The 13814-nt window shown below is 47.2% G+C and overlaps 2 protein-coding genes across 2 annotated transcripts; both read right to left on the bottom strand.

Moving 5' to 3' along the window:
• Positions 1-249: 249 nt before the first annotated feature.
• Positions 250-1196, bottom strand: LOC136473621 (protein DMP6-like). The gene has a single exon (XM_066471271.1). It carries the CDS (start codon positions 1155-1157, stop codon positions 513-515), a length of 645 nt encoding a protein of 214 aa, XP_066327368.1. The 5' UTR covers positions 1158-1196; the 3' UTR covers positions 250-512.
• Positions 1197-8406: 7210 nt separating this feature from the next.
• Positions 8407-10581, bottom strand: LOC136473620 (small ribosomal subunit protein eS27). Its single transcript, XM_066471270.1, has 4 exons — positions 10450-10581; positions 10247-10348; positions 10095-10123; positions 8407-8767 (listed from the first exon to the last, which is right to left on the bottom strand). The coding sequence occupies exons 1-4, from the start codon at positions 10450-10452 to the stop codon at positions 8641-8643; spliced, it is 261 nt and encodes an 86-aa protein (XP_066327367.1). The 5' UTR covers positions 10453-10581; the 3' UTR covers positions 8407-8640.
• Positions 10582-13814: the final 3233 nt, after the last annotated feature.

The raw sequence follows: 13814 nt of genomic DNA, 5'->3' as shown, positions 1-13814 counted from the left end.
CTATGAAAACAAGTGATGAAAATACCACACTAGTTCATTGCGTGCATTGTAATTAATTAACTTGTAAAGTGAGGGAATCCAATGGCAATGCACAAGCATGACGGTCGTTTGTGTGATTTAGCAGCTAGCTTTAGGGGGTGTTTGGTTCACTCTTAACCTCCTAAATTTAGTCTCATTTAATCATTTTTTACCTAAATACTTTGATTAAGTGGGACTAAATGGGCTTTAGTCAACTAGACACTCAAATGCTGCTCAATGGGACTAAACATTACCTTTTAGTCAGTCAGTCTCATCTTTTAGCCACTTTAGAGCCAAATACAGAGCCAAATACACTGACTAGAAGACTTTTTTAACCTCTTTTACTCAACCAAACCAAACGAGGGGAAGTTTAGGAGCTGGTTCATGGGAACAGGCCCTTAGCCCGTCAGTAAAGTGAGCGACGAAGGATGCCAATCATGCACACAAGGCCCAGCCCGCCAGCAGCCGATGCCGAACCGTTATGTATTCATTGGTCAGGATGAGGACGCCGCCCCGGGGAAGCCGATCCCGCGCCGCGTGGACGGGAACATGGCGAAGAGGAAGCTCCCCGCGGCGCCGGCCGCCACGGGCACGGCGGCCAGCAGCTGCCTGGTGGACGCGGACTCGACGGGGTAGAAGCACGCCACCACGTCGCGGTCCACTATGGCCACGGCCAGGAACACCGCGAACGACAGCAGCCCGTGCATGACGTCGCGCACGGTGAGCCTGTACCTGTCGTCCCGCGGCGGCGGCGACCCAGAGCCGGAGCTGCCTCCGTCGATGGGGATCAGGCGGCCGCTGGGCGTGACGAAGCCGTACCGGAGCGCGCCCGCGGCGTCGCGGTAGCTGTCGGTGAAGCAGAGGACGAAGCAGCAGAGCGCGCAGGCGCCGATGAGGCAGCCCGTCAGCGCGCGGTTCGCGGCGTTGCAGGTGCCGTCCGCGGTGAAGGACGGCGACAGCACCTCGAAGGCGAGCACGGCGCCCGTGGGAAGGTGCTTCGCGAGGTCGGCGGTGCTGTTAAGGGCCTTGCCGATGACGGTCGTCGTCGTGGGTGCCGCATGCTGCGCGCCGTCGCCGGTGGCCGCAAGCAGCGGCGCCGCCTCTGCGTCGCCAGCGGGTGCCGCCCGGGATGATGCCATGGTGGCTATTGTGTGTGCTGCCTGCAGTCTGTCTTTGGCCTGGAATATGTACCATCGCTTGTTTCAGTGCAGCGCTGGCAGAAAGCAGTTTTAGGCTGGAGGAATGGAACACTTGCTCAGCTTTTGGATTTATGCTTATAGTAATGCAGAAGCAAGGAACATTCGTGGCCAGAGTTTGGATTAATGCCCGCTGTCGACAGAATATCAACGATAATCTTTCGAAAGGTATCATACGAAGATAGATTGATCAGTAGAGATACGTGTAATCGAGAACACGAATATAATAGACACAAGAGTTAGACATGTTCGGGCCGTCAGCGCGACGTAATATCCTACTCCTGTGGTCTGTTGGTTTGTATTGGCTTCGTATTGTATTGCCTGTGTTTTGATAGGGTCCCTGTCCGCCTTATATAGTCTGGGGGACAGGGTTACAAGTCGGTTAGATCTAGGAGATAACCGAAAAGTAATAACATATTACAGGAATCATAGGATCGAACCTATTCTAACAGATCTCGTAGTATCTTTAGGATATCTTTCTGGTTTCTTACGGGGCACGCCAAGCAGCGTCGTGCTCCGCAAGGCTTTGTCTCGTGGGCTGGGCCACCCTTGGGGGGCGTAACCCATGTAGTCTACCGTGGGTATCCGGGGTCGTACCCCCACAGCTAGTCCCCGAGCACCTTATATCCGCTGTGCAACGCCGTCTTGAGCTTGTCCAAGCAGGTGTGAACAGAGCCGAGCAGTCAGACTCATAGTCCGACCACCATACTGAGTCGTCGAGCAGTTGTGAACCGTCACCGAGCTATGTATCCCAAGTAAGGCTTGCCATAAGGATGTAAGGAGCTGGAGTTCAAAATAAAAAATTTCCTTGTAGTGGACCAAATGTGCGCACTTAGAGTCCGACCACGAGAAAGGGAGATAGTCTTCTTCAACTTCAGGAGGTACGGAGTCTTCCAGATTAAAGCAAACACACTCACCACAAGGTGAATTGTGCTCACTTAGTCCCCGAGCCTGACAGTAGGTGGCACAGTCACGTGGTGCCAAGGTCCAAAGTAGAAGAAAAACAGAAAACCAGCCGAGCAGGTAGCCAATCCCCGAGCGGAGCCCTGAAATGAGAAAAGCACATTCACCACAAGGTGAAGTGTGCCCACTTAGTCCCCGAGCCTGACAGTAGGTGACGCGGTCACGTGGTGCTAGGGTCAGAAACAACAGTAACCAGAAGAAAGTCCCCAGTGTGGTAAGAAACCAAGTCGTAGTGATGACGTAGTCCCCGAGCCACAAGTGGAAATCTTGGAGAAAAATTCGGAGTAATAGCTGTATAGTTGGAGTTACTGAGCCATAATGGTATTGCGGAGAAGTCAACGAATATTCGGTGTGCAGTAACAAGTTGCAGCGAAAAGTGGGCAATATGGGCTGCAGTTGCGCAGAAGTCTAGGTAACAGCCCACCACGCCGCTGAAAGCTCTAGTTTAATTTTGATGAATTGATGAAACCCTAAGTGCTAACCTAGTTTAATCAAGTGATCATGAGATAGGTAGCACATTCCAAGTGGTGAAGCAAATGAAGATCATGACATGATGATGGTGATGCCATGGTGATGATCAAGCGCTTGGACTTGAAAAGAAGAAAGAGAAAAACAAAAGGCTCAAGGCAAAGGTATAAATTATAGGAGCTATTATGTTTTCGTGATCGAGACACTTAGTGAGTGTGATCATATTTAGAATCGATAGCCATACTATTAAGAAGGGTAAAACTCGTATCGAAATGCGGTTGTCAAAGTGCCACTAGATGGTCTAACTCATTGCATATGCATTTAGAATCTAGTGGAGTGCTAACACCCTTGAAAATATTTGTAAAAATATGCTAACACATGTGCACTAGGTGATACACTTGGTGGTTGGCACATTTGGGCAAGGGTGAAGAAGATAGAGTTGAAAAAGAGTTAGTCACGCTGGTCACGAAGTGATCGGACGCTGGTCTCAGTAGAACCGGTGCGTCCGATCAATGATACAGCAATGACGCTAACGTCTGTCTTCAATCAGACGCTGGGTCGCTTGGTGACCAGACGCTGATAGGGTGCGTCCGGTCCGGCTGATGTGGTAGCGGACAGAAGAGTCACCTTGTGACCGGACGCTGGGTGAGTCCAGTCGAGCATGACCGGACATGTTCGGTCGTGAAAAGTCATCTCTGGATGCTTACTGGAAACGACCGGACGCTGGGGCTCAGCGTTCGGTCACTTTGAGCTGCTACATCCGGTCATCACTTGACTATTGAGATCGAGCACTCAGTATTTGAAGAGAGGGGACACGTGGCATGCATCGCATGACCGGAAGCTGGGTCCAACGTCCGGTCAATCTGATCGGAGCGTCCGGTCGCCCCGTGTTCAGTGCAGTAAGGAGCCCAACGGCTCTATTTGTGGGGGCTCTCTATTTAAGCCCCATGGCCGGCTCAAGCTCACTCTCTTGGCTATTTACATTGACATAGCAACCTTGTGAGCTTAGCCAAAGCCCTTCCACTCATCTCCATCATTGATTCATCATCTTTGTGAGATTGGGAGAGAATCCAAGTGCATTGCTTGAGTGTTTGCATCTAGAGGTACTTAGTGTTCGTGTTTCGCTGTGGGGTTCACTTGTTATTCTTGGTGGTTGCCGCCACCTAGATGACTTGGAGCAGCGAGGATCGTCGAGCGGAGGTTGGTGATTGTCTCCGGCTCCGATCGTGGTGATTGTGAGGGGTTCTTGACCTTTTCCCGGCAGAGAACCAAAAGGTACTCTAGTAGATTGCTCGTGGCTTGTGTGATCCTCATCTTGTGTTGGTTGTGCGACACCCTATTGAGGGTTTGGCGTGTGATGCCAATTAGCGCGTGAACCTTCAAGTGAGTGAATCACCACAACGAGGAGTAGCTTACCGGCAAGCAAGTGAACCTCGGTAAAAAATCATTGTGTTTATCATTTGATTCCGAGGTGATTGGTCTTCATTAGTATTCATTCTTGTGATTGATTGGCTCCTTCCTCGACACGGCGGTATAAATAAATTTCTTACTCTCTTACATTACCGTAAACTAGTTGTCAAGCTCTTTAGTGTAGCTAGTTGTGAGAGCTTGTTAGTTTGGTTAGTGTGTCTCTTTAGTTAGCTTTAGAAAGCACACAAACTTAGTGTAGTGTCATAGCTATTGTGTGGATAGAAACTATGTAAACTAGAATTGTGGTAGGTGACTTGCTATTTTAGTAGGCTAGTGCAACACTTGCTTCGCCTCATAATTGTCTAACTAGTTTGTTAAGTGTTGTTGTAGAATTTTTTTAATAGGCTATTCACCCCCCTCTAGCCATTAAGACCTTTCAAGTGGTATCAGAGCCGAGGTCACCGTGATTTGAGGCTTAACAATCTTCGGTGTTAAAATGGCTCAAATAAACAACATCAAGAAGTCACCCTAATTTGATGGCACAAATTATCCATATTGGAAATCAAAGATGACCACATTCTCGTTGAAGCGCACTTTGACCTCTTCGGCGTCGGTGTACTGATCGGCGGTCGTAATCATCTCACCAATCCCCTTTGGTGGCTTATGATTGAACTTGGAGCGGAGGTCGCAGTGATGGAGTCCTCAGACGAAGGCGGTGATGACTTTCGCTTCCGTGATGTTGGGAATATAATTCCTCATCTTGGAAAAATGTCTGATATAGCTATGGAGGAGCTCAGATGGTTTCTGGTAGATGCGATTCAGATCATGCTTGGTGCCCGACCGAGTACACATAGCCATGTAGTTGTCGGTGAAGACCTTCTTCAGCTCTTCCTAGGATTCGATGGAGTCCGGGGCAAGGCTTGTGAACCAGTTCATCATAGTTGGCATGAGCATGATGGGAAGATAGTTCACCATGACACTGGTATCTCTTATGGCGGTGCGCACAGGAGTGGCATAAGCTTGTAGCCACTGTGTGGGGTTCATCCGTCCCTCGTAGGGCTCGACCCCGATGATTTTGAAACCACGGGGCCACTGAAGTGTTCAGAGTGCCCTCGTGAATGCTCGGGGCCCTTCGGGATCGTTGCCATCGTGATCTGCGGTGTTGCCGGCATTGAGTGGCTGGAGGGCTGAGTCCAGATTATCGAACTCTTGCTCATATTCTTGACGTCGGCGTACTTCTTCTTCATGGCGAGAGAAATGGTGCCTGTCAATATGACGTCGTGCATCCCAGAAATTGTTGATGTGCGCTCGGACGTCTTGGTCGTGTTGACGAGGGTAGTCGATGCGGTTTCCCCTAGCTCCCCCTAGAGGGGTTGCCCACCATCGCGGTGCTGGTCGGCGAAATGACTTTGGCTGGGGCGGCGATTGGATCTTGGCGCGATGGATCGGCGAATCGAGCTCGTCAAGTAGGAAGGTCTCTGATCCTGGCAGATCTCGTTAACCTTGCAGTGCGCCGCTTTAAGCATGGCGGCGACCTTGGCGACCTCTAGTGTTTGCTCGAGCTGGGCGAGCTCATTGGCGGCCATGGCCAAGTTGGCGCTTAGGGTCTTGTAGACGTCGTGGCCGTCGACGCGGACAAATTCATCGTCGAGGTTGCGTTGGAGTGGGCGTGACCTCCCTTGTGAGTCGAGCTATTCGTTGCGAGCGGCTTTGGCTAGCACAATGGCGGCCTCATTTGCTCGGTGCTACACACGGTTGGCGTTCCTGTTGACATAAGCGGTGCGGTTCTCGTCGATTTCCCCGTCCCGTGGAGGGCTGTCAACGCTGACATTGAAAATTCTGCCTCCACGGAAGGGTGGGAAATGAGGTTGTACGACGGTGGTTTCAGCGACAGTCTCCATAGAGCCCTTGGACTCAAAGTCTGGATTTTCCTCTAGGATGGTTTGGAGGGATGCTTCGGGTTGTCGGCCGATGTGCAGCATGTTGACAGTCGGCGGGAGCTGGTCGGTGAGAGGATAGATGTTTCTCGCCTGGTCGGCGAATTTGCCCCTTAGGGCATCTTGATAGGTGGCGACGACGCTGGTGAGCCTAAAGGGTTGGGCCGTAACCCCTGAAGTTTCCTGATTAGCCTCCGATAGATCTGAATCAGAGGGTGGTTGGCGCTGAACCAGAGTGGTCAAAGCCGATTCTGCGATGGAGAGATAATCGATGAGCTTCTAGCCAACCTGATTGATGGATGCGATCAGATCGTCGTTGTTGATCTGCCTCCTCGGTTAGCAGGGGAGCGGACGGCGAATTGTTAGTGAAGACGACCTCGGGGACAGTTCCGAGATCGGATCTGTAGTCGCAGGTGTTGGGGTGATCAACGCATAATCGATCTGCACCAGCTCAATAAGCTCTCCGTCTCCGTCAGCGTTGATAACCCAGGAGATCGATCCGACCGTGAAGAGTCAGGCTGTGGGAGAGACAAAGAGCCTACAAAACGTACCATCTTGTTCGATGTAGAAACAATACGCACACCCCTACCTAGCGTGGCAACTGTCGACAGAATATCATCGGCAGTTCTCCGAGGGGTATCCCACGAAGGTAGATTGATCGGCAGAGATGCGTGTAATCGAGAACAAGAAGGCAACAGAGACACAAAAGTTAGACAGGTTCGGGCCGTCAGCGCGACGTAATACCCTACTCCTGTGGTCTATTGATTTATATTGACCTGGTATGATATTGTCTATGTTTTGAGGGGGACCCTGACCGCCTTATATAGTCTGAGGATAAGGTTACAAGTCAGTTAGATCTAGAAGATAACCGGAAAGTAATAATAGATTACATGGGATCGAACGTATCCTAATAGATCTTGTAGTATATTCAGGTGTCTTGCGGGGCACGTCGAGCAGCGTCGTGCTCCGCAATGCTTCGTCTTATGGGCTGGGCCACTCTTGAGGGCGCAGCCCATATAATCTATCGTGGATATCTGAGGTCGTACCTCCACACTTAGAGTAACGAAGAACCTGTGAGTAACGCAAAGAAGCCCGAGTTTATACGCGGCCATGGCCATGGATGGCCATGCCAGTGCCTTGGACAAGGACGCAGCAGTGGCTGGACCGCTTACTTGGCAGCACAGCCAAGAATCCTGGAAGGCAGCAACTTCTTCTGCGCTGGTATAGTGAACATGCAAAGACGACTGATTTACCAATAAAAAATGCTTAACTGATGCACCGACAACAAAATATAAGTCATCTTTACCAGAGATGATTGAGATTGTTCCGTTGCGATATATCTTTACCGATGTGCAGTGCAGCTGCAACAGTAGCTAATTCCAACACACTTGAACTTCCATTTTGCTTGTGCGAGATTTTTTTTGCATCGCTGCTCCATTCCACCATTTGCTAACAGAAGTTAATGAGCTTGCAGCCATGCCGCCATGGGGGCATATGCTGGCCGAAAGACAGAAGGTGATCGGAGGAGGGCAAAGTTCTCTCCAATGCAAGCTTCCTGCGACCCAATGTTGTGGAACAAGATAAACGTACGGGGAGCAGATCAGGGGAAGAAGCAAGCCCAGATTGCCGGCGGCAGAGTGTGCTGGTGGAGTGCAACAGCAGCCACGTGTGAACGCAGTGGACGTGGAACTTTGAGGAGGTGCTCGTCGTCCGCAAACCCGTACTCTCGCAGAGTCAAAGCCGCCGGCACATGACATGGAAGGACACGCCGGCGTCGTGGAGGTCCAACAGGGCCGGCTGGAGGTTTGGAAGGCGGTAGCGTCGCCCGGGGGCGGAGCAGGAACTGCGCGAGGAGGTCGGGCTCTCCTTCCGGGCCAACCAAACATCGATCGCTAGTTGCATGTACCTGGGCAGGCAAAAAACTTCTCAATCACAGGCAACTCAAATGCCCAGGCAAGGCAATTCATCGCCTGGTTTCGTCTGTCCGTAAAAGGTGATTGGTTTTCTCTCTCCCTATACTCGCCTCACGCGCAAGTACCTGCTGATGGTGGAATGGAGCTGCGGTGCAAACCTCGCCATGTACCTGAAGAAGCAAAATGCAAGTTTGGGCAGATTCCAGGCGCTACAATGGCTCAAGTTGAGGGAGGTACAATGCAATTCTTTTTACAAATATATAAAGTTGGAACTAGGATACATTTTCATTTTAAATGTAATTCTTCTTAAATATTAAGTTGGAAGAGAGGGTACTGAACGTAAACCGGCTAATATTTTTGCCAACATAACTACAAGAAGATGTTTAAAAAAAAACATAACTACAAGAAGTGCCCTGCCCTCTGACTTCCCTCCATCCAAAGGACAAGTGCCCATGATTACCAAGAAACAGCATGTCGCCAAATATCGTCAATAGCATAACATAATTCAAAGATCCATTAGTTTATCATAATCCGAACCAAACCAGCGATAAGTTTGGCACAATAGCCAACATGCAATACATAGCAGCACCAGAACAACATATGGAAAACCTTAGCTAAGGCAGTTCATGACACTAATATTTGGCAAAGAGCAAAACTTGAAGACTGCATACTGGAGATTGACAACAGCGATCCAGTACTAACAGACGCCGCGATCCAGTACTAACAGACGCCGCTCTAGTCTCCCTTCCGGCGGAAAGAGCAGCCCTCCGTGAGCCTCGCCTTTCCTCCTGTGGGCTGGCAGAGGACAGTCTGGCAGCCTGGGCACACCACAACAGTCTGGGAGTGGCTGAAAACAGTGGTTCTGCCAAAACAACATGAATTGCACCATTAGACTAGTTTTCTACCAGAAGGCACACGAGCGAGATTAGAAAAACAAGGTTTATAACACATTCATACCATAACACAATGAAATAAACAGTATAAGCTTATGATGCTTAAATTGATGTTAAAACATCCTAGTCATTTGGGAGCTCAAGACACAAAGAGCAAATGAGAAATCATTATGAAGTTTTGATGGTACCAATATATCTTAATTCTTAACATGCTAATCCAAACTTAGGTGCCTATTTGTATTTTTGTATTGAGGGGTGATAGATTACTCTGGAATTGAGTTTGAAACTACCAAACCACCCCTTTCTCGAGACAGTCCTTAACTGATACATTACACAATGCACAGAAAACCCACTGCCACTTCTCAAATGCCAAATAGAAAGACATCAGTCCACTGGGAGCAAGCGATCATGGTGACAATCTACTGAGTTTCTCTAGTAACCTTCTACAACGCACAAGTCAATTTCAATCAAATTGATAATGACCCAGAAAAATCAAATGTTGCTGCAATTGGACCAGTAACAGGACAACTATCAGCTCCTGACCAAAGATGAGGAAATCAGCTCCCAACAAAAGACAAGGAAACTTTATAAACAGTTTCCCAAAACTCTAAATAATACCTTAACTTGTAAAAAGTTACTACTATACACTAACCATGTAAGGTAAAAACACTGTAAAATTGAAGATAATCATTTTGCAGGTCAAACAATCCAACTCACTATATGCATTCAACACTGGCGTACACCAAATAAACAAAAAAACTAACATTCTTTTACTTGTCTTCTACGACTTGCTATGTCAGTTTAAAATTGTCGAGGACCAAGAAAAATCAATTGTATCTAGAATTGGACCAGTAACATGCAATTAAACAGCTTCTGAAGTTTATAAACATTGTCTCAAACTCTACTCTCTACTTAATACCCTAACTTGTAGAAAGTTGCTACTATACACTATGCAAAATTACACATAATCATTTTGAAGGTCAAACAATAGAACTTCATAATATGCATTGTCGTGCAACAAATAAATACCAAGCATCTAACAATAGCTTACTAACAGGCTAGTCTTCTTTGTCCCAATGTATTAGTAACATATTAGCCTTCACCTAACATCACTGTGATAACGGGTACAATTGGATAAATTATTTACTAACAGGAGAAATATTTCAGTTCAAAAGAACCTCAGTTTAAGCCAAATACATGCACCAGGGCAGGTTCAATGGTAAACCACAATCAATCAATGGCGAGAACTAAATAAATCTAAACCTTGAATTGAATCTGACGGACACGAAAACTTACATGCTGAAGCATCCCTGGCACTTGACATCCTGCAACACAAAAAATAAGAATTTTCACAATTCATACATGGAGGGTAAAGAAAAGGTGAACCGGAAACGCCTAGCTCACACCCACCACAGAAACGAGAGCATGTTAGGGATAAGAACAAGTACCATGAAGAAGGAGTTGGGGGACTGGACGAGGCGCTTCTTCTTGTGCTTGAGCTTCTCGAGCTCTGCCGGCGGGTTGAGGAGGTCGATATCGTTCTGGAGAACCTGCGCAACCAAATCTCAGGATCCAATCGAGCACGCTGGCGATGAGCGGCGCAACAAATTCGGATCATGGGTAGGCGGACGATGAGGGGATTAGAGCTTACCATCTTGCCTCGGGCTCCGGCGGAGGGTAGGGGGGAAGTGCGTTAGATGCGGGGCGGCGGCGGAGCTGCAACAGACGAGTCTGAGCCGGGAGGGTTTTGCGCTGATGGCGTGGTTGTTGCTTTCTGAATCTGGACCGTTCGATCCTGCTGGCTCATCATCACGACCTTCGGAGTGACCCGCATTGCACACAATGGGCCTGGATTATTGGGCTTGTGTCTGTAGCTGAATTGGGCCCATTTGTGTGACAGGGAGACTTTATAAAACAAAAAGTCTATCATCGTGATCATCTATCACACTCTAAAAGAGCCCGAGTTTTTTTAGGGGGGCTTTTCCCCTATAATAACCGTTCGATTTAGGCGTCATGCTATATGATCCCTCCGTCGTCCAAGATCTTACATGTAAGATGTAAGACTCATCATAAGCCAAGATTCCTCCTAAACCCTAATCCCTTACTCCGATAATTGTGTAATCTCAGAATTCCTCTTAAACCTCGTGATCTTTTTTTTTTGAGAATCTAAACCTGGTGATCCCGCAGTCTCACGCTAACTCTTTCGGCAACCTAGACCCACCTCCCACACCTATTTTTTCACCGCAATATCCCACATCTGCCTGCCGTCTCTTGAATGAAGCCCCATCCCCATCGCAACGTCGCTCCTATTGGCGTTGAACATTATACTAGGTTGTTTGCCGGTTCCGCGATGGAGCACCGTGTTGAAAATAAATCTCCCATTCTTAAACTTTGCATAAATGCAACTGTCCTCAACATTCTCTTTAAACCCAAAATTCTTTATTGTTCTGTCAAACTTCAAGTTCCACTGTCTTGAAGCTTGCTTCAATCCATAAATGGATTTCTTTAGGCGACAACCCATTCTTTCCTTTCCTTCTACAACAAAACATTTTGGTTGTGCCATGTAAACATTTTCCTCTAAATCTCTATTTAGGAATGCTATCTTTACGTCCATCTGATATAATTCTAAATCATAATATGTCACTAATGCCATTATAATTCTGAGGGAATCCTTACATGAGACTGGAGAAAATGTCTCATTGTAATCTATCCCCTCTCTTTGTATAAAACCTTTCGCCATAAGTCGCGCTTTAAACCTTTCTATATTCCCTCTAAAGTCATATTTTGTTTTGTAGACCCATTTGCAGCCTACTGTTTTGGCTCCTTTAGGAATTTGTTCTAAATCTCAAACACCATTTGAACTCATAGATTTCATTTCATCTTTCATAGCTTTCAACCACTTTGATGAGTGTTCGCTTCTCATGGCTTTTTCATATGAGGTGGGATCACCCTCCATATGAAACTCTTCAGTATTATAGATTTCATAATCATCAGAAATAACTGATCTTCTAACTCTCTGAGACCTTCTAAGGGCCTCCACATTTGGCATATTTTCTGTTTGAGGCTGTTGTTGCTCCCCCTCATGTGTGGCAATAGGTTCTGTAGGATTCTGAACCATGGGTCTCATGCAACAGTCTCAGTACAAGCAGATGTTGAAGCCGTTGGATAAATTCAAAATATTTAAGGCAGAAGTTGAAAATCAACATGGTATAGTCGTCCAGTATTTAACATCGGGCGAACCTTAGCAGAATGGAGTAGCTGAAAGGCGTAACCGTACTATGATGGATATAGTGCGTAGTATGATTAGTTACTCCACCTTACCGTTGAGCCTGTGGATGGAGGCGTTAAAAACCGCCATTCATATTCTCAATAGAGTACCAAGTAAGTCGGTGCCCAAAACACCGTATGAGTTGTGGACAGGAAGAGTACCCTCACTAAACCATTTACGTGTGTGGGGGAGTCCTGCTGAGGCTAAAGTATTTAACCCAAACATTGGGAAGTTAGATCCCAAAACAGTAAGTTGCAATTTCATTGGCTACCCAGAAAATAGGAGATTTATTTTCCTCGTTCTGTATGTGGATGACATTCTACTTGCTTGTAGTGATATGAGTCTGCTGCAGGAGACAAAGAAGTTTTTGTCCTCAAAGTTTGACATGAAAGACCTTGGTGAAGCATCATATATTTTGGACATAGAAATTCACCAAGATAGAAGAAAGGGGGCATTAGGACTGTCACAAAAGGCATACATAGAAAAAGTATTAAAGAAATTCAGTATGCATAAATATAGTCCATCGCCTACTCCTATAGTCAAGGGCGACAGATATAGAGATTTTCAATGCCCCAGGAACCAGTACGAGCTCGATCAAATGAAAGCGGTTCCATATGCTTCAGCTGTCGGAAGCTTACAGTATGCTCAAGTATGTACGCACACTGACTTAGCTTTTGTTACCGGGTTGCTTGGTAGATTTCAGAGTAATCCGGGAATAGAACACTGAAAATTGGTAAAGAAAGTCTTGCGATATTTGCAAGGTACGAAAGGCCTCATGTTGACGTATAGAAGATCAGAATCTCTCCAATTGGTGGGGTACTCGGATTCTGATTATGCGGGAGATGATAGAAAATCCACGTCAGGATATGTATTCACTTTCGCAGGAGGAGCTATTTCATGAAAAAGCTCAAAGCAAACTGTCACTATATCGTCCATAATGTATGCTGAGTTTGTAGTATGTTATGAGGCATCGGGGTAGGTGAACTGGCTAAAGAAGTTCATACCCGGTTTGAAAGTGGTTGACGACGTCAATAGACCACTGAAGTTATACTGCGATAATAATCCAGCAGTACAGTATGCTCACAACAATAGGTCAAGTGGTGCTGCCAAACACATTGACATAAAGTATTATGTTGTGAAGGATAGAGTCCGAGATCAAATGATAAGTCTTGAGCATATAAGTACCGAAAAGATGCTCGCGGATCCGCTTACAAAAGGCTTACCACCCAACGTGTTCAGAGAACATGTAGCCGGCATGGGTTTAAGGAAAAGCCTATGATTTCTGGACTATAAAGGGCCAAAAAGTTAAAGTATCTATTTCAGATCAGAGACGCGCATTGTAGCTGTTAAATCTATCGACGATTGGCCGTGACGATGAAACATGCTCTATACATCATCTGTGAAGGAATGAGAAAGGAGAAAAGGATTGAAGTTTAAAGTTTAAAGATAAAAGTAATAGTGTGAGATCAAGGGGGAGAATGTTGGAATGATCTCCCAGCCAATAAGTCCAACAGCCTATTAGGCCTTGGTCACGCGTCCTGATCGGGGGCGCCTAACCCTACATGGTTGGTGGGCCCCCGTCGCACTGCGCTATATAAAGTGGTGGGAGCCAGCGGCTCATAGTACGAGGTTCGCCGTGAGCCACTCCGCCCCACCAATAAACCCTAAGTCCGATCTCAACAGGGTGCGCAGCCAGCGACGGGAAGCCGCCACCATCATCACCGTCGGCCTCACTGCACCGCCACTGC

This window comes from Miscanthus floridulus, chromosome 8 (genome assembly GCF_019320115.1).
Source record: "Miscanthus floridulus cultivar M001 chromosome 8, ASM1932011v1, whole genome shotgun sequence".
Lineage (NCBI taxonomy): Eukaryota > Viridiplantae > Streptophyta > Magnoliopsida > Poales > Poaceae > Miscanthus > Miscanthus floridulus.
Note: the sequence above shows the minus strand (reverse complement) of the source record. Positions and strands in the feature narration are given on the sequence as shown.

Bases quoted from the DNA above. Each gene is read 5' to 3' on its own strand.
- LOC136473621 (XM_066471271.1), bottom strand. From the start codon at position 1,157: ATGGCATCATCCCGGGCGGCACCCGCTGGCGACGCAGAGGCGGCGCCG.
- LOC136473620 (XM_066471270.1), bottom strand. The intron at 10,124-10,246 runs GTACTTGTTCTT...TTTGTGTTGCAG, and splicing joins CCCCCAACTCCTTCTTCATG to GATGTCAAGTGCCAGGGATG. The intron at 8,768-10,094 runs GTAAGTTTTCGT...TTGTTTTGGCAG, and splicing joins TGCCAGGGATGCTTCAGCAT to AACCACTGTTTTCAGCCACT.